At 41.7% G+C, this 18,888-nt stretch overlaps 1 protein-coding gene and 1 non-coding gene across 2 annotated transcripts; both read right to left on the bottom strand.

Annotated features, from left to right (window-relative positions):
• Window positions 1–698: 698 nt before the first annotated feature.
• On the bottom strand, window positions 699–806 carry LOC132392037 (U6 spliceosomal RNA). Its single transcript, XR_009511415.1, has one exon. It is a non-coding gene; the product is annotated as a U6 spliceosomal RNA (small nuclear RNA).
• A 1,127-nt stretch (window positions 807–1,933) lies between these two features.
• On the bottom strand, window positions 1,934–17,891 carry urad (ureidoimidazoline (2-oxo-4-hydroxy-4-carboxy-5-) decarboxylase). The gene is made up of 2 exons (XM_059963292.1): window positions 17,717–17,891; window positions 1,934–2,286 (listed from the first exon to the last, which is right to left on the bottom strand). Exons 1-2 carry the CDS (start codon window positions 17,889–17,891, stop codon window positions 1,934–1,936), a joined length of 528 nt encoding a protein of 175 aa, XP_059819275.1.
• Between the last annotated feature and the right edge of the window lie 997 nt (window positions 17,892–18,888).

The raw sequence follows: 18,888 nt of genomic DNA, 5'->3' as shown, positions 1-18,888 counted from the left end.
TTGAGTATATTGGACTGAATTAACTGTAATGGCCCTTTTAACTTTACTTTTTCTGTAACTGCTTGTTAAAGTTGACAATTTGGTAAATATACCTTTATAATTTTATGCTGGTGTGTGATCTGTCATTTAGGGCTACTGATAATTGTGTATGGGCAGTACTTACATAGCATTTGCTCAGACTGGGGTTTCTTTGATTGATACATCACGAGGTTCCTGTTTGGTTGAACCCCAAATCATATCGACCCTAGACATATATTGTTTATGAAAGGACGCCTTCTCATTACTGAGTCATGTTGCTGTTAGCAGAGCAGGCTATCGAGTCGTCCGTATATGAATCCTTGTATTTTCAAATTTCTACGTTTTCCTACCAACGCGCCCAAAATGAGTGTTAATTTCTGTGGTGCCTGAGTTGTATTCATGCAATGGGGTGCTGATTGCATTCATGCATATGCAGACATATCAGTTAATTGTGTGTTTCCTGGTCTGTAATTTATTTTAAATGCAGCTTCAGGAAGACCATTGTTCAGAAATGCATTTAAAATTAAATCTATAATCCATATTCAGATTTGAAGGCTGGTTGCTGTTGAAATTAATATTTGCAATATTGCATCCTCAAAATATACCCTAAAACCCACAACCCATGTTATCACTTTCAAGGACTCATCATTTCATGTTCCTGATATGTGTAGCTTTTTTTTAAAAATATGGAACGCTTCACGAATTTGCATGTCATCCTTGCGCAGGGGCCATGCTAATCTTCTCTGTATCGTTCCAATTTTTAGTATATGTGCTGCCGAAGCGAGCACATGTGTAGCTTATTTGTTTAGTTATTATTATTTTTTCTCTTTTGTATTTGCACAGTTTTTCATCTTTCCCACACTGCTTGTATGCCCAGTTATTGCAGTCTTTCATTAATTCTGTTATGGTTATTGGATTTATTGAGAAAATGAATCTCAGAATTGTATATGGTGACATATGTGTACATACTTTGATAATAAATTTATTTTGAACTTTGAACTACTTTATTTTGCCTTGCAAGCATGTAGTTGTGAGTTGAGACTTCACTTAGCTAGCACTTCAGCAATTTTAAGGAATGGTTGGGACTGCCATCAGCATTCCCTCCTATATTCCTGATTGAATTATGGTTCATCTCCTAGCTTGATAGCAACGTGACCTTAATGCTGGTGGTGGTGTACTTTCTGCTGTAGTTGATGGTCCACGTGTTTGAGGAATACCCAGCTTTGAACTGTCAGACCTGTTCTGAACATATCTCATTTAGCACCATTACAGATCCATGGACAATGGTGGTCTCTTCTACCTGTGCTATGTTGGATGAGTGTACCTGCCATAAGTAGTATAGTGGGGACTAGATCAGGTAAGTCTATCACTCTCATTCATTCACTCACCTCCTGCCATAGTACCAATCTGGCAGCTTTGTTCTGGCCTATATATTGCTATCGTCTTCCATTATTTGGTTGAATTTTAAATATTCTCTAATATTGCAATCAGGGTTGAACAGTAGTCATGGGCGTGTTTCTCGTGTTTACTATGATTGCCCACAAGAATTAAATCTCAGGGTTGTAATTGGTGACATATATATATACTTTTATAATGAATTGATTTTGAACTTTGAACTTTAAACAAAATGCTGAAGGAACTCACACATCAGACAGCATCTATGGAGGAGAATAAATGGTGGACATTGAGTCTTGATGAAAAGTCTCAGCCCAAAACATCAACTGTTTGTTCTACTCCATAGATGCTGTCTGGCCCGATGAATTCCTCCAACATTTTGTGGTGTGTTACTCTCAATTTCTAGCATCTGCAGAATCTCTTCAGTTTAAGTTTGAACATTAGCCATGATATTATTGAATGGTGGAGCAAACAGACGGCACCAAATGACGTATTTCTGCTTTCCTTTCACATTGTCCGTTCAGAGCTTGGTTCCATGGCGTACTTGATTGAAGATATCCAAAAGCCTCAGGTGGCAGATTTTTTTAACTTCTTCGACGCTGGTCTTAAGCTCGTGCTCTGGGCTGTTGTGAATCCTGCTGCTGAGATGTCTGATTATGGTGTCCTTGTCATTCATCCTGGCACAGATCACAAATGGGAAATGGAATCTTTTCTTATACAAAGCATTTAATTCAGTTAGCTGGGATCTCTGTTCTGCAGTGAGATTGGTTAATCCAGCTTGAGTCTGCTCACCCTGGGATTCAGTTGAGAGTATTCCTCTGAACAGATCTCTACCAGCCAGGTCAGGATGGCACCGCAAGAGTCCCTCCTTCCCTATCAAACACAAATGGAAGTGGTAGAAAGTTAAAAATCTGACATTTATTAAGATATAGTTTTCAAAATTTTATTTGATTCGCAATCCTACAGCCTTCGACATACAATGCCTCAAGAAGGTGGCGTGCATCACTGAGGAACATCACCACCTGGAACATGCCCTCTTCTCACCACTCCCACCGGGGCAGAGCTGCTGCAACCTGAAGGCACTCAACACTTTGGCAACAGCTTCTTGCCCCCTGTCATCAGATTTCTGGACAGTCCATGAGTTTATAAACTTACCTTGCTAATACTCTAGTTCTCTCTTATTTACTTATTTGTTTGTTTGTTTGTTTACTTTCTTACTTACTAGCTATTTATCCATTCATTTATTTATATATTTTTAATTTATTTGTATTTTCTATGTCTTGCACTATACAGCTGCCATAAATAACAAATTTCATAGCATTTGTTGGTGATGATAAACCTGATCCTGATTCTGAAATTAAATAGACTTAAAACACCTTAACAAAATCATAAGTAATTGCAAGTACTGTTAGAAAATCCAACGTAGCCATTTTTCTCCACTGAAGTCAGTGGAGGAGAATTCTCGGCACCAGATACAACAAGGTAAGAGGCTCTGTCGATGTGTTGAATAACTCATAATTCTGTACCATACCCACAGTAGGCTCTCTGAATAGCTGCTTGAAATGTGGCACTTTTGCTTGGTGTGCGTGTGTGGAAACCTCAGCCTTGGTGGTGCTTACTGGGTGAAATGTCAGCCGTTCTTTAGGAGCTGTTAGCAATTTTCTGCAAAACTCAGGCAATTTAATTATTGCCATGTAATAGGAACAGTGCACCACCTGCTGGCCGATCAACATTTTATGGACAAGATTTCTCCAATTTATATTCAAGTGCTTAATGCAATCAGGAGAATATATTACATATATTCATGGAATTAAATTAAAATACTAAATGTATAATTCTCTATAATTATTACATTTGGTGATTAACTTCATCTATTGGATGAGATCAAAATGAAGCCTATTTTTCTGTACTGAAGTAATAGTTGAAATAAATGTTGAACCACTTCTTGCAGAGAAGAATGTTTTCATGAGCAAAGTGTCAAAGACTAAGTTGTTTTTTAGTACACCTGCATGGTAAAGTATTTCAGACAATAACTGTTTTGTGTTAATTCCACTGTTTATTTTTCACTGGGTGATGCTTGGATAGAAATTCTGTAGGTTAATAACATACCCAGACTGATCTCCTCAGCTGCTGACTAGGCCTCATATCATCCTAGGAATTGCTGCTTGTCTCTTCCTAGAGCTCAAGTCTCATTCACACCCTCAGACCATTTCCCAACTCTGTTGACTTGGTGTTTCTGGTCTCTTCTACCTGGCTTCAACTTACTCCACTTCAGCGTTATCAACGTTCACTCCATAGTCTTGGGTTTTCTCTGAGTTCATCACACTGCCTTCAACTGTCGTCGTGTGAAAACCACAACTGATATATTGTTAAATTTTAGTGTTGGTTTTCAACCAAGTGTAACTCCCTCACCAGGCTCATATGCAAACTTGGCTCACTGGCTTGCTCTGCTAACAGCCATGGGACTCTGTGGTGAGGAGACCACCTTTCATAAACAATATATGTCTAGACAACAGACTCAAAATGCTGGAGGAACTCAGCAGGCCAGGCAGCATCCATGGAAAATTGATGTTTTGGGCCAAAACCCTTCGGCAGGACCTTTTGTTGCTTGGATTTCTGGCATCTGAAGATTTTCTCTTGTTTGAGATTTGAATATATGTCTAGGGTTGGTATGTTTTGGGGTTCAACCAGACAGAAACATAGTGATGTTCCAGTTAAAGAAACCTCAATTCAAGTGAAAGCTGTGGAAGTACTGCCTGTACACAATTGTCAGTCAGCAAGAAATAACAGATCGAACTCTGCGTAGGATGATAAAGAAAGTGAATTTGCAAGTTTTAGCTTTACTGATCAGCTAGTAGGAAAAGAAAAGAAAAAAAAGGGCCTATTATAATTAAACCAGTCCAATTGTGCACGTAAAGTTGGTGCTCATCTTTGAGTTGTCATTTTACTTACACGCTGCACGAAAGCACACACCACGTTCCGAACTTCGCTTGAAGTCCATCTTGAACAAATGGGCTCTCTCTTGGGACAACTGACCCTTCCTCCTTGGAGCCATTAATCTGCACAAAGCGCCTCGTGCCACATGGATGCTCCTTTCCATGGCATTCTCAGCCATCTTCCCTCCTGTCGTTCCTCACAGCTTCCGCTAAAAAGCCCCATGAGCCATACTATCCATCGCCAAAACTCTCTCCGCCTTGTTTTCACTAGAACTTTTCCCTGATTCCACCAACCTGATTGGCTGACACAGCATTCCTAAGCGGAACAGCAGGGTCCTTACCTTTAGCCAAAACCAAATCATTCTACAAGCAGGACACACTGCTTTTGCAGATAACTGCTAAAATGAAATACCTACAGCACAACAGTATAAACCTTAACCAAGGCATTGCGCAGGTATATGTGAGTATAGAAATAAAATAGATGCCATGTTCCAGCAGATGGAGCAAGTGATCATGATTCACATAAGGCTCCTTTTATCCTATTGTAATGAATATAGTCAAAATATCAGTCCACTCCCTTCTCCCTCCTGCAACAGTTTAACTTCTATTTGAATATATTAAATTGCTTGCCCCAATTATTCCTGTGCAGCAAATTCCACATTGTAGTGTTAATACCAAAAATGCTGAAAATATTCAGCATGTCAGGCAGCATCTATTGAAAGAGGAACACAGAAATGTTTCAAGCCAAAGATCTTTCATCAACATTGGTAAAGTGAGAGACAAGTTTTAAGCTGCTTGAAGGGCGAGAGTGAGATGGATGGGCTGAATGGAATATCGCTGACCAGGTGAGGCCAGATTCGTCCAGGTAATTGCAATATTTTATGGGGCCATCTCATTGGAGAGAGTGCAAATAAATTGAAAGACACGTTAAAACTGTGTAATGAGATCAGCAACAGGAAACCAGATGCAGAAGTTCAAGTTCAAGTTTAATTGGCATTCAATCATACATGAATAGCCATGAATACAGCCAAACGAAACAGCGTTCCTCTGGGGCCAAGGTGCCAAACATAGTAACAACAGTCATATACAGTATAGCACGTATAGCACAATAAGGCATGTAGAGCACGTACAAGATAGTGGAATAAACATACAGTTACATAAAAATATAGATTTGCTGGAAATTCCCAACAGATCAGACAATGCGTGTGGAGAGAGAAAACCTGAGTTAATATTGTTTGCTCCCTCCACAGATAGTAACAGATCTATCGGGCATTTCCAACATTCTCCTTTTGGTTTCAGTTTCAGCAATGGCTACAATTTGCAGTTTTAATTTGTCTCTTTGTTCCAATCTCTCTCTGAATCTGCCTTTATTAATCTATTAACCATTCTCCCTCTCAGCCCCAATCTTCTGCCTTTTCCCCATAACCCATCATGTCCTGACTATTCAAAAATGCCTCAGCCTTAAATATAGCCATTGCCTTGGCCTCCACAACAGCTGCCAAAGGGCAATGAATTTCACAGATCCACCACTCTCTGGTTAAAGAAATTCTTTTTCATCTTCATTCTAAAAGGACTCCCTTCTATTTTGAGGCTGTGTCCTCTGGTCCTAAACTCTCCCACCATTGGAAACATCCTCTCCACATCCACTCTATTGAGGTCTTTCAACATTTGATAGGTTTCAATGAAGTCACCCTTTATTCTTCTGAATTCCAATGAATACAGGCCCTGAGCCACCAAGCACTCCTCATATGACAAGGCTTTCAATCCGGAATTATTTTCGTGAACCTTCTTCAACATCCTTTCTTAGATAATGTGTCCAGAAATGCTTACAATACTCCATGAGGCCTCACCAGTGCCTAATAAAGGATTAACATTGCATGCTTGCTTTTATATGAACTATCCTCATGAACTGAATGCTAACATCACATTTGCCTTCCTCACACCAATTCACCCTGCAAATTAACTATCAGGGAAACCTGCACGAGGACTACCCAGTCCCTTTGCACATCAGATTTTTGCATTTTCTCTCCATTTAAAGAGAAATGCTTTTATTTCTTCTACCAAAGTGCTTGTCCATATATTTCCGGACACTGTATTCCATCTGCCACTTCTTTGCCCATTCTCTTAATCTGTCCAAATCCTTCTATAGCCTCAATACTTCCTCAAATCTACCTGCCTCTCCACCTATCTTTGCATTGTCTGTGAAATTGTCCACAAAGCCATCCATTCCATCATCCAAATTAATCCAAGATACTGACTTCCGGTATTATTCTTGACCATGATTTTAACTCATCTTTCAGGCCCCCATCTTATTTCCATTATTGTAATCAGTGCTCCAGGATTCTATGTGTTTGACATAATTCCTATATTTTTCAGTTTGTTCCCTTCTTCTAAAAATGAAGTGAATTGTTTTGCTTTCCTATGCCTCAATAACCTGATTTAGCACTTGGTAAAATCTGCATATCCGGATTCTAACATTACCAATTTGATACTTTTCTAGGAATCAATAAAGAATTCCGGTTTGATGAAAATCAGTGATCTAATCAGAGCTGTACAGTATGTGATGATGGAAATCTGATGGGTTAAGGCCATTATGTGAGAGGTGGATCTCATTAAGACAGGACTGTGCTTTTTTTTCTCTTTTACTGTCTGTGTACAGCTCCCATCAAAGATACTCAAAGTTTTTGTTGCCTCCCCAGAAGTCTGTGAGGGTGTGACATTTTCTTCCCCAGATTCTAAGAATACCCTTGAAACAATTTCTCTGTTCTCCTGGAAAGCCCTCACTGTGATGGAGCTTGGAAAAGACTTGCTTCATGGTTTTGATGTCAAAGGTGTTGTTCTAATGTGATCAGATGTTGGCTGGAAGAGATCACAAAGGTAGGTTTGCTGATTCTGCCAATGGAATTTTATTTTGGCGCTAGTTTCCTCCATTTCAAAGTGCTTATCAAAGGCTGACAATGCCCTTGCCGTACACAGGAGGGGATACAATCCGAAGACCATGGGCTTCGTACCGTGTGTGAGGTCTTGCCTTCTGTTTGGTCGATGGTGGTACTGGCACACTGGCAGTTGGGTGGATTTCATCACTGACGTCTGCTTTGCTATGAATTGGCTCCTGAAGTATTTGTAATGATCCATTCAACCAGACTCTATGTTATGTTTGTGGCACTGGGGAGCCAGGCGGCCATGAATAACACACATGAGAGACGGAGAAATGTGCTGCTGTTTATTTTGCTTGCAAGACATCTACCAAGAATACCCTTTCACATTACATTCAGGACGTAATCCACAGGAAAATTTGACAGCAACCCGTTCAGATCAAAATATACATGAATACGTAACATGTACCTTCCCCTTTATTTTAAAGTTTTCACCCCTTCTCATATACAGGCTCCTGAACTATTAACATTAAATGGAGTAGTCATCAAATTCAACCAGCAACAAAAGACATTTTTTTTCCAAACCAGGCAGAGAGCAGACTGCCTCTATTCCCTAACATGACCTTGGGAATTATTCTGCCCCATATGCTGAGGTTTAGTCACTAACAGAGTTTCAATCTGTCTGGCAGATGCCTGTTCCTGTGAGGGTACTAAAAACCTGGGGATGACGCCAAAGTCGTTCTATCTCCTGGTGGTGTCTGTATATATGTTGGCTTGGATACTGCACTAGGCAGCACAGAAAGCACAGGTGCTGGAGGAGCACTGGCTGTGTCAGTTGATCCTAATGGCAGACATCCCACCCTGCAAAAACTCATTTCAGGGAGGTAGCCCCACCACCGCCGCCTCCTGCAACCCCATATCTGCCCCCCCCCAAGTTGGCCTCAAAGGGTGTATGTACACAGGACATTTGATTATGTAAAAACACAACAGTTTATTTGATCACATATTGCAAATAGCTTTTCTATTTCTTTTGCAAACTTTCCTCCTACTGTGATGTGGCTCAAACTTTCCTTGTACTGTGATGTGGCTTGCTTGGCAGATTTGAGCATTTTGCCTGAAGTCTCAACCTCATAGCAGTCTGTGTCAATAGTTTCTGTACCCATAGAAAGGGTGCAGGGGAGATTTACAAGGCTGTTGCCTGGATTGGGGAGCATGCCTTATGAGAATAGGTTGAGTGAACTTGGCCTTTTCTCCTTGGAGCAACAGAGGATGAGAGGTGACCTGATAGAGGTGTACAAGATGATGAGAGGTATTGATCATGTGGATAGTCAGAGGCTTTTTCCCAGCGCTGAAATGGTTGCCACAAGAGGACACAGGTTTAAGGTGTTGGGGAGTAGGTACAGAGGAGATGTCAGGGGTAAGTTTTTTAGTCAGAGAGTGGTGAGTGCGTGGAATGGGCTGCCGGCAACGGTGGTGGAGGCGGGTACGATAGGGTCTTTTAAGGGGCTTTTAGATAGGTACATGGAGCTTAGTAAAATAGAGGGCTATAGTTAAGCCCAGTAATTTCTAAAGTAGGGACAAGTTTGGCACAACTTTGTGGGCCAAATGGCCTGTATTGTGCTGTAGGTTTTCTGTGTTTCTATGTTTCTTTCAATGAGTTTGCTAATTTTGCAAGACACTAAACTGAACTGATGGACAATGAAAGAGAGAGAGAGGTCGACTGTAAAGCCGCCCACAGAGAAAACTGATAGGTCTACTTAGCACAAAGAGAGACCAATCAGGATGCTCTCTCTATCACTCTCTCACTACATCTGTCACTCTCTCTCTCCCTCTCGCTCGCTCGCTCACTTGCTCTCAAAAAAAAATCTATTTTCGGGATATTGTATATAAATTGCGGGCGTCAGGGAGCCGCTATCAATTTGTGGGAGACTCCCGGAACTTCCGGGAGAGGTGGGATATCTGTAATGGAGGATTTTCAGTTGTTTCAGAATCCTGTCCCATTTCCACAACTGGATCTAGATTGGTCAGTTTGTGCTGGTCTTGTAGCATCCTAGGTTTGAAGGTGCGCACAGTCATTTTTCACAGTAATGGGTAAGTCATCCCGATTGCTTTGCACTCTGTCAGCCTGCTCAGGATCCGGTCCATTGCTCACTGAAAAAGTACAGGTGATGCCAAATGGTAGCCTTCGATACCTGAACATTCCTTTGTGAGAAACTTTACTCAACAATTCCTGTCACTCTGGCTCCACGTGCATCTGCGAGTATGTTTGACACAAGTCAATCTTGCTAAATGTCTGTCCTCTGACAATTGTGCAAAAAGGTCATCAGTGATGGGGAGAGGGTATTAATCAGCCATAAGAACCGGGCTAATGGTCACCTTGAGATCTCCAAAAACCCTTAATGACCCATTCCTTTTTAGGACAGGAACTACTGAAGTCACCCATTTACTTACACACACTGGTTCCAATACCTTACTCTGGACCAGACTTTCCTTTATCTTTGGTTTGGGAGTATATGAAAATCATCTTGCTTTCAGGCATTTGGGTGTTCTGTCAAACTTAAAAGCCAGCTTAACAGTGATTCCTTCCATACTGTCCAGTTCTCTTCAATACCTCTTGTAGTCTTGCACTCCCACCAATCAGGTTGAGCTTGAGCTGCTCCCCAAGCAGCCCAGAAGTGCTGGATAACGACCTTTAACAATGGAGTGGAAGTTTCTTTCTCTGTTTGTTAATCTCCACTGTAACACGCACTACTCCTCTCACCGGAACAATCGCGCCAGTGGAAGTCTTTCAGGTCAATCTTGTCTTTTCTGGGGTAAGAGGCTGCAACTTCCCCTTGTAAATTGTCTCTGGCACCAGCGATACTGTAGCACCCGCATCCTCGCTGTGGCCCCATCCAGCTGCAGGGTCATCCAATAGCTATCTCTGTGTCCTGAAACAGATAAAACACACAATGCTTCTCTACCACAGAGTGAGAGTCACTCAGTTCATCCTCAGTGTGCTGCATCTTGTTCACATTTATCTTTTTGTTTTTCCAAAAGCCTTTACTCTTCATTACAGTGTCTTTTTACTTTTGCAGACATGTTCAATTTGTCCCTTTTTGCCATAGTTTCAGCAATTTTAATCCTCATACCAGCATTCTTTTGCTGAATGCCCAGTTTTGCCACAATGGTAACATTGATTACCAATAGGTGTCTTATTCTTAAAGTCAGTAGAAACTTTATAAACTTGGGAAGATGCGCCTAATAGCTGTGCTTCTTTAGCTGCCATCTCCATGGATGAGCTGGGTTTATAGCCATTCAGGGAGGAGTGTGGTGTATTTTCAGTAATAGCATAACTATATTGTTTGATTAAACATTTTTTATTTGTGTAATTCATAATGGGTTATATGTAAGAAGTACATGAATGAGATATGTCATTATGTCACCATGTTATATGTGCGTGTTTCACTAAATAGAAATTAAGTGGATACATTCATCCTGGCTCCTGTGTTTTTCTTTCAATTAGTTTCTGGCATTATAAAACAACAAAAGTAGACTGCATGATAAGTTAAATGTTTTATCACCCATCACAATCAGAAATGTTGGAACATGACTATCATCTGAAATCCGATCTGCGTGCAAAATTTTTCAAATCTCTCAGAATATGAATTCCATCACTCTGTCATTTTGTCATTTGGCCCCATACTTCCAAACATTGTCACAATTTTCAAACACAATCACATTTCACAAAAGTTAACTAGACTTATCCATTTCTCTCTCCCTCTTATTTGTTCTATTTATCCATCCAACTTTCATTCTCTCCCCTCACCATGCTTCCTGCAGCCATTTTCTTATGGAGAGCAGTGTCTTCTCTTCACTCACCCACATTACGCAGCAGCACACCACCAGCCTTGTACCCAGATTTTTCTTGCCATCGGAAGCAAAACAATAAATATTATGTGAGGACGTCACCTCGTTGCCAGGTGTTATGTTTGTGGCACTGGGAAGCCGGGTGGCCGTGAATAACACACACGAGAGACAGAGAGGTGAGGAACAAATGTGCTACTGTTTATTTTGCTTGGAAGTCATCTACCCAGAACGTTCTCTCTTATTACAATCAGAATGTAATACACAGGGAAGCTTGACAGCAAACAGTAAGTGGCAAAATTTACATGAATACATAATACTTTGTCCATGGATGTTGATTTTTAGAAACACAAAACAGTCTTATGTTTAGGGTAAGCTGATGAAAGACCCTTGTACTATGGATATTTAGTATGAGACTCATCTTCAAATATACTTAGTAAGCAAAAGAATTCCCAAAATGCTTTGGAGCTCTTATAAAGCTCCACCGATCACTTCTTATAAAGTTAAATCAAGCGACATAGGCAATAATAGGGCTTGGCTTTCAGATGAACTCAATGCTTCCTTTGACCATCAAAACATGGAGGAACCAATACAAACTCCCACAGCCCCCGAGGATCATGGAACATCTACAGCACCTTACAGGCCCTTTGGCCCACAATGTTGTGCCGACCATGTAACCTACTCCAAAAATTGTCTAGAATTTCCTTACCACATAGTCCTCTATTTTTCTAAGTTGCATGTACCTAACTAAGAGGCTCTTAAAAGACCCTATTTTATCCACTTCAGCCACCACTCTTGCCTAAGGAGTTTTTAAGTGGCCAACCAATTGGGAGCGGAGGAACTGAAGGCAGCCGGCCAGCTAACGCACTATAAAAGAAGGTTTGTCTAGCAAAGTGGCCATCATCGTGGTAGCCATCGTTGGAGTGGACTGAGACAGAGTAGGACGGCTTTGGCTCAACAGGCTTCGGTGTGAACAAGCAGAGGCGAGGATAGGTTCCGGTAAGTATCTGTTGCTGTTTTTTTTATCTCATTCAATTTCTTTTTTTAACTAGTAAGTTTAGAGAGAATGGCAGGCAGGATGTTGGAATGCTCCTCTTGCAGGATGTGGGAATCAGGGAGACCTCTGGTAACGACACCAGACACCTGACAACGACACCTGCAGGAAGTGCATCCAGCTGCAGCTCCTAACAAACAGCGTCAGGGAACTAGAGCAGGAGCTGGATGATCTCAGGAGAATGAGGAGTTTACAGATAGTAGTTTCAGGGAGGTAGCTACGCCAAGGGAGCAGCACACAGGTAATTGGGTTACCGTCAGGCGAGGGGAGGGGAAAGGGCAGGCAGAGCAGGGTTCCCCTGTGGCCATTCCCCTCAACAGCAAGTATACCGATTTGGATACTGTTGGGGGGATGACCTACCTGGGACAAGCTGCAGCAGCCGGATCTCTGGCACTGAGTCTGGTTCTGCAGTGCAGAAGGGAGGGAGGCAGAAGAGGAGAGCGGTAGTGATAGGGGTCTCCATAGTTAGAGGTACAGACAAGAGGTTCTGTGGTCATGACAGAGACTCCCGGATGGTTTGTGCCTCCTGGGTGCCAGAGCCAGGGATGTCTCTGATCGTGTGTACAGCATTCTGAGGTGGGAGGGTGAGCAGCCAGATGTCATGGTACATAACAGTACCAATGATGTAGGAAGAAAGAATGAGGAGGTCCTGCAGAGTGAGTACAGAGAGCTTGGTAGTAAGTTAAAAAGCAGGACCTCGAGGGTAGTAATCTCAGGATTGCTGCCTGTGCCACATGCCAGTGAGGGTAAGTGTAGGATGCTCTGGAGGATGAACACGTGGCTGAGGAACTGGTGTAGGGTGCACGGTTTCAGATCTTTGGATCATTGGGACCTCTTCTGGGGCAGGTGGGACCTGTACAAGAGAGACAGGTTACACCTGAACTACAGGGGGATCAATATCCTTGCAGGGAGGTTTACTAGTGCTGTTGGGAAGGGTTTAAACTAGATTTGCAGGGAGATGGAAACCAGAGTGACAGAGCAGATAGTGGAGCTGGGGTGAAAATAAATGATGTTAGAAGCTCATACAGAGTCACAAATAGAAGAGTTGTGTGTGGTGGTAATCATCTTCTGAGGTGTATCTATTCCAATATGAGGAGTATTGTAGGGAAGGCAGACGAGCTGAGGGTGTGGATTGACACATGGAATTTTTACATTATAGCCGTTAGTGAAACTTGGCTACAGGAGGGGCAGGACTGGCTGCTTAATGTTCCAGGGTTCCGATGTTTCAGGCGTGATAGAGGCAGAGGGGTGAATGGTGGGTGGGGCGGTGGCATTGCTAGTCAGGGAAAATGTTACAGCAGTGCTCAGGCAGGACTGATTAGAGGGCTTGTCTACTGAGGCCATATGGGTGGAGCTGAGAAACAGGAAAGGTATGACCACATTAATGGGGTTGTATTATAGACCACCCAATAGTCAGCGAGAATTGAAGGAGCAAATCTGCAGAGAGATAGCAAACAACTACAGGAAACATAAAATTGTGATTGTAGGGGATTTTAATTTTCCACATATTGATTTGGACTCCCATACTGTTAAAGGTCTAGACAGGTTAGAGTTTGTAAAATGTGTTCAGGAAAGTTTTCTAAATCAATATATAGAGGTACCAACTAGAGAGGATGCAATATTAGATCTCCTATTAGGAAACAAGTTAGGATAAGTGACAGAAATGTGTGTAGGGGAACACTTTGGTTCCAGTGATCATAACACCATTAGTTTCAACTTGATCATGGATAAAGATAGATCTGGTGCTTGGGTTGAGGTCCTAAACTGGAAAAAGGCCAAATTTGAAGAAATGAGAAAGGATCTAAAAAGTGTAGATTGGGTCAGGTTTGTTCTCTGGCAAGGATGTGATTGGTAAGTGGGAGGCCTTCAAAGGAGAAATTTTGAGAGTGCAGAGTTTGTATGTTCCTGTCAGGATTAAAGGTAAAGTGAATAAGAATAAGGAACCTTGGTTTCTACGGATATCGGTGGTGGCATCTGTTGGTCTCGAGAGACCATGGATCTGTGCCTGGAGCTTCCAGGGCGCAGGCCTGGGCAGGGTTGTATGGGGGACAGGCAGTTGCCCAAGCTGCAGGCCTTCCACGCCACCAATGTTGTCCAAGGGAAGGGAACTAGGACCCAAGCACCAGTGCCGTCGCAGAGCAATGTGTTGTTAAGTGCCTTGCTCAAGGTCACAAACATGCTGCCTCAGCTGAGACTCGAACCAGTGACCTTCAGGTTACTAGTCTGAATCCTTGCCCACTAGGCCACGTGCCAACACCAAGGATATTGGAACTCTGGTAAAGAAGAAGAGAGAGATGTATGATGTGTATAGGAAATAAGGTGCTTGAGGAGTATAAAAAGTGCAAGAAAATACTAAAGAAAGAAATCAGGAGGGCTAAAACAAGACATGAGGTAGCTTTGGCAGTCAGGGTGAAGGATAATCCTAAGAACTTCTACAGATATATTAAGAGCAAAAGGATAGTAAGGGATAAAATTGGTCCTCTTGAAGATCAGAGTGACCAGCTATGTATGGAACCAAAAGAAATGGGAGAGATATTAAATGGATTTTTTGCATCTGTATTTACTAAGGAAACTGGCAAGGAGTCTATGGAAATAAGGCAAACAAGTAGTGAGGTCATGGAACTTATATAGATTAAAGAGGAGGAGGTGCTTGCTGTCTTGAGGCAAATCAGAGTAGATAAATCCCCAGAACCTGACAGAGTATTCCCTAAGACCTTGAAGGAGGCTAGAGTTGAAATTGCAGGGGCCCTGGCAGAAATATTTAAAATCTCAGTATCTACGGGTGATGTGCCGGAGGTTTGGAGGATAGCTCATGTTGTTCCATTGTTTAAAAAAGTCTCTAAAAGTAATCCGGGAAATTATAGGCCAGTAAGTTTGATGTCAGTAGTAGGTAAATTATTGGAAGGAGTACCAAGAGATAGGATCTACAAGTACTTGGATAGACAGGGACTTATTATGGAGAGTCAACATGGCTTTGTGCGTGGTAGGTCATGTTTAACCAATCTATTAGAATTTTTCGAGGAGGTTACCAGGAAAGTGGATGAAGGGAAGGCAGTGGATGTTGTCTACATGGACTTCAGTAAGGCCTTTGACAAGGTCCCGCATGGGAGGTTATTAGGAAGATTCAATCACTAGGTATACATGGTGAGGTAGTAAATTGGATTAGACACTGGCTCAATGGGAGAAGCCAGGGAGTGGTAGTGGAGGATTGCTTCTCTGAGTGGAGGCCTGTGACTAGTGGTGTGCCACAGGGATCAGTGCTGGGTCCATTATTATTTGTCATCTATATCAATGATCTGGATGATAATGTGGTAAATTGGATCAGCAAATTTGCTGATGATACAAAGATTGGAGGTGTAGTGGACAGTGAGGAAGGTTTCAAAGCTTGCAGAGGGATTTGTATCAGCTGGAAAAATGGGCTGAAAAATGGCAGATGGGGTTTAATGCAGACAAGTGTGGGGTATTGCACTTTGGAAGGACAAATCAAGGTAGAACATACAAGGTAAATGGTAGGACACTGAGGAGTGCAGTAGAGCAGAGGGATCTGGGAATACAGATACATAATTCCCTAAAAGTGGCGTCATAGGGTCGTAAAGAGAGTTTTTGGCACATTGGTCTTTATAAATCAAAGTATTGAGTATAAGAGTTGGAATGTTTTGGTGAGGTTGTATAAGAAATTGGTGAGGCTGAATATGGAGTATTGTGTGCAGTTTTGGTCACCTAATTACAGGAAGGATATTAATAAGGTTGAAAGGGTGCAGAGAAGGTTTACAAGGATGTTGCTGGGACTTGTGAAACTGAGTTATAGAGAAAGGTTGAATAGGTTAGTATAGACGAATGAGGGGAGATTTGATAGAGGCATATAAAATTATGATGAGTATAGATCGAGTGAATGCCAGCAGGCTTTTTCCACTGAGGCTAGAAGAGAAAAATACCAGAGGACATGGGTTAAGGGTGAAAAGAGAGAAGTTTAAAGGGAACATTAGGGGGAGCTTCTTCATACAGAGAGCAGTGGGAGTGTGGAATGAGCTTCCAGTTGAAGTGGTGAATGCAGGCTCACTTCTAACACTTATGAAAAACTTGGACAGGTACATGGATGAGAGGGGTATGGAGGGATATGGCCCAGGTGCAGGTCAGTGGGACTAGGCAGAAAAATAGTTTGGCACAGCCAAGCAGGGCCAAAAGGCCTGTTTCTGTGCTGCAATGTTCTATGGTTCTAAGTGACTTGAACCTGCTCCAGTTTGATTACTGGAGCAACAGGTCCACAGCAGATGCCAATTCATTGGCTTTTCACTCAATCCTGGGACATCTGGACAACAAAGGTTCATACACCAGGATGCTCTTTATTAACTACAGCTTGACATTTAATACCATCATCCTCTCAAAACTAATCAATAAGCTTCACTACCTTGGCCTCAATACATCCTCATGCAATTGGATGCTCCATTTCCTCACTTGCAGACCTCAGTTCGTTCAGATTGGCAACAACATCTCCATGATCTCCATCAGCACAGGTGCACCACAAGACTGTGTCCTTACCCCCCTGCTCTACTCACTTTATACTTATCACTGTGCAGCTAAGGACAGCTTCAATGCCATATTCAATTTTGCTGATGATACCATTGTCATAGACCAAACCAAAGGTGGTGACAAAACAGTATCTAGGAAGGAGATTGAAAATCTGGCTGAGTGGTGACACAACAACAACCCTTAGTCAATGTCAGTAAGACCAAGGAGTTGATCATTAACTTAAGGATGAGGAAACCAGAGGAACAGGAGCCAGTCTTCATCACAGAATCAGAGGTGGAGAGGGTCAGCAACTTACAATTCCTTGGTGTTATTATTTTGGAGGACCTATCCTGGGCGCAGCATGTAAGTGCAATTTACAAAAAGCACAGCAGCACCTCCACTTTCTTAGGAGTTTGCAAAGATTTGGTACGACATATAAAAGTTTGACAGACTTCTATAGATGTATATTGGGGAGTATCACAGCCTGGTATGGAAACACCAATGCCCTTGAACAGAAAATCCTACAAAAAGTAGAGGATAGGGCCCAGTCCATCACTTTAATTACAAGACTTCTGCAGAACACAAGCACCAGAATTACATAGCCAAGTGTCTACATGTGTTTAATAGTGATAAACCATGGTCATTCAAAATGAAACAGGTGTTTCATTTCTTCCTAGGTTAAGTTAACAATCAATTTATTCTTGTTTACGCTTGTATACTGTAGAATGACAATAAACAATCTTGAATCTTGAAATTTGAATGTAGGTTTCGAGGATTCATGGTTTTTCTTTAGTTAGAAATATTTAACTTTGTGCATTCAATATTGATTTTGTTCTGGCTTTTGCTGCAAACAAATGATTATCAAGTTCTGAGGCTCTGCTGACTATGTAAATAATTGTGATTTTCCTTTCAGTTTTAGTGCAGAATATTATTTTGCTTTTATTTTAACCCTCATGATAAACAATATCACAGCGGTCACAGTGGTGCTCAGTTGGAAATTTGGGGAGTTTCTATTTAACATGATCTTACGTGCGTAAATTCAGATTTTAAATAAATGGCGTAGAACATTCTTGTTTACTTACCAGATGAAGGCAATAAATCTATGAAGTCTCCAAATGCTTTTTCCAAAGCATCCAAACTTGTAAAAGGACGATTAGTCCAAACTGTAGCTGCAATCAGTGGGCATCTCTCAATCGCGTTCCCAAACTTGTCAACAAACTCTTCATAATCCATCGAGTTAAAAATGTGTATCTCCATGACTGTTGCCTGGCTGTTTCACAGAGCAGAATGCAAAGAGCCCAAAATGAATTCTATTTACTTTCAGTAACTGTGAACGTGAGGCTAATGCTCCTTCAGAGAGCAAATCACCTCTTGCCCTGGAGCTGGCAATGTTTGGGCAATCTGCTATTTCTAAACCTGCACTTTTTCAGTTCTGTGAGGCAGGTGGAATTGGTGGTCAGCTCAGTCTGTGAGAAGTTCAGATGAACAATATCTCTACCAGTGGTTTCCTCTGATATATAATCAGCTGGTCATTTAGAAGTGCAGGAGTCCTACAGGACAAAGGGTGCAGTCAGGAAACTAAAGCTCCTGCTGTATTTTAGAGGGAATTGACATTTATTCAGCTGCCTCAAACTTCACATGGGTACTTCCAAACTCCTACAATCACTGCAGTGGAAGATCTGTGCAAATTCTGGAAAAGGGCATCAGTAACAATCTGATTTATGTCAAATGATTTGAGGTACTCTTCTTTAAGCTGTTTCCAACAAAATGTGGCACTTAACCGTTTGAAGAAAAGTTTCTGGCCTCGATTTTACAATTAGTTTAAGCTGGAAGTTCAGAAACCCGGTGTAACTTCACAGACTGCAGACCTAATCGACTTCTTAACCAGGATGAATCATTCAACGGATATAAATTGAATTATGAATTAGTCACTCTGTAAAACTCCATAACACTTCAACATCTGCAGAATCTCCCATGTTTTAAAAATGTCATGTTTTCGTTACTTTAATGAATACAGCAAATTAAAAGGTACAGGGAGAAGGGAGGAGAATAGAGTTGAGAGAAATAATAAATCAGACTGAAAGGGCTGGAAGACCCTATTTTGCTTCTATTTCTGATTGTCTTGTGGTCTTATGGAATACCCCAGGTTACAAAAGGGCCTTGAGATCTGTTTCTGTAAGTTGGGAATGAACAAAACCAACGTGCAGAAGAGGATCACAGAAACAGCAAGTGGGCATGGGAGGAGCAGCCGGCA

This window comes from Hypanus sabinus, chromosome 3 (genome assembly GCF_030144855.1).
Source record: "Hypanus sabinus isolate sHypSab1 chromosome 3, sHypSab1.hap1, whole genome shotgun sequence".
Taxonomy (NCBI): Eukaryota; Metazoa; Chordata; class Chondrichthyes; order Myliobatiformes; family Dasyatidae; genus Hypanus; species Hypanus sabinus.
This window is presented reverse-complemented; position numbering and strand designations above follow the sequence as displayed.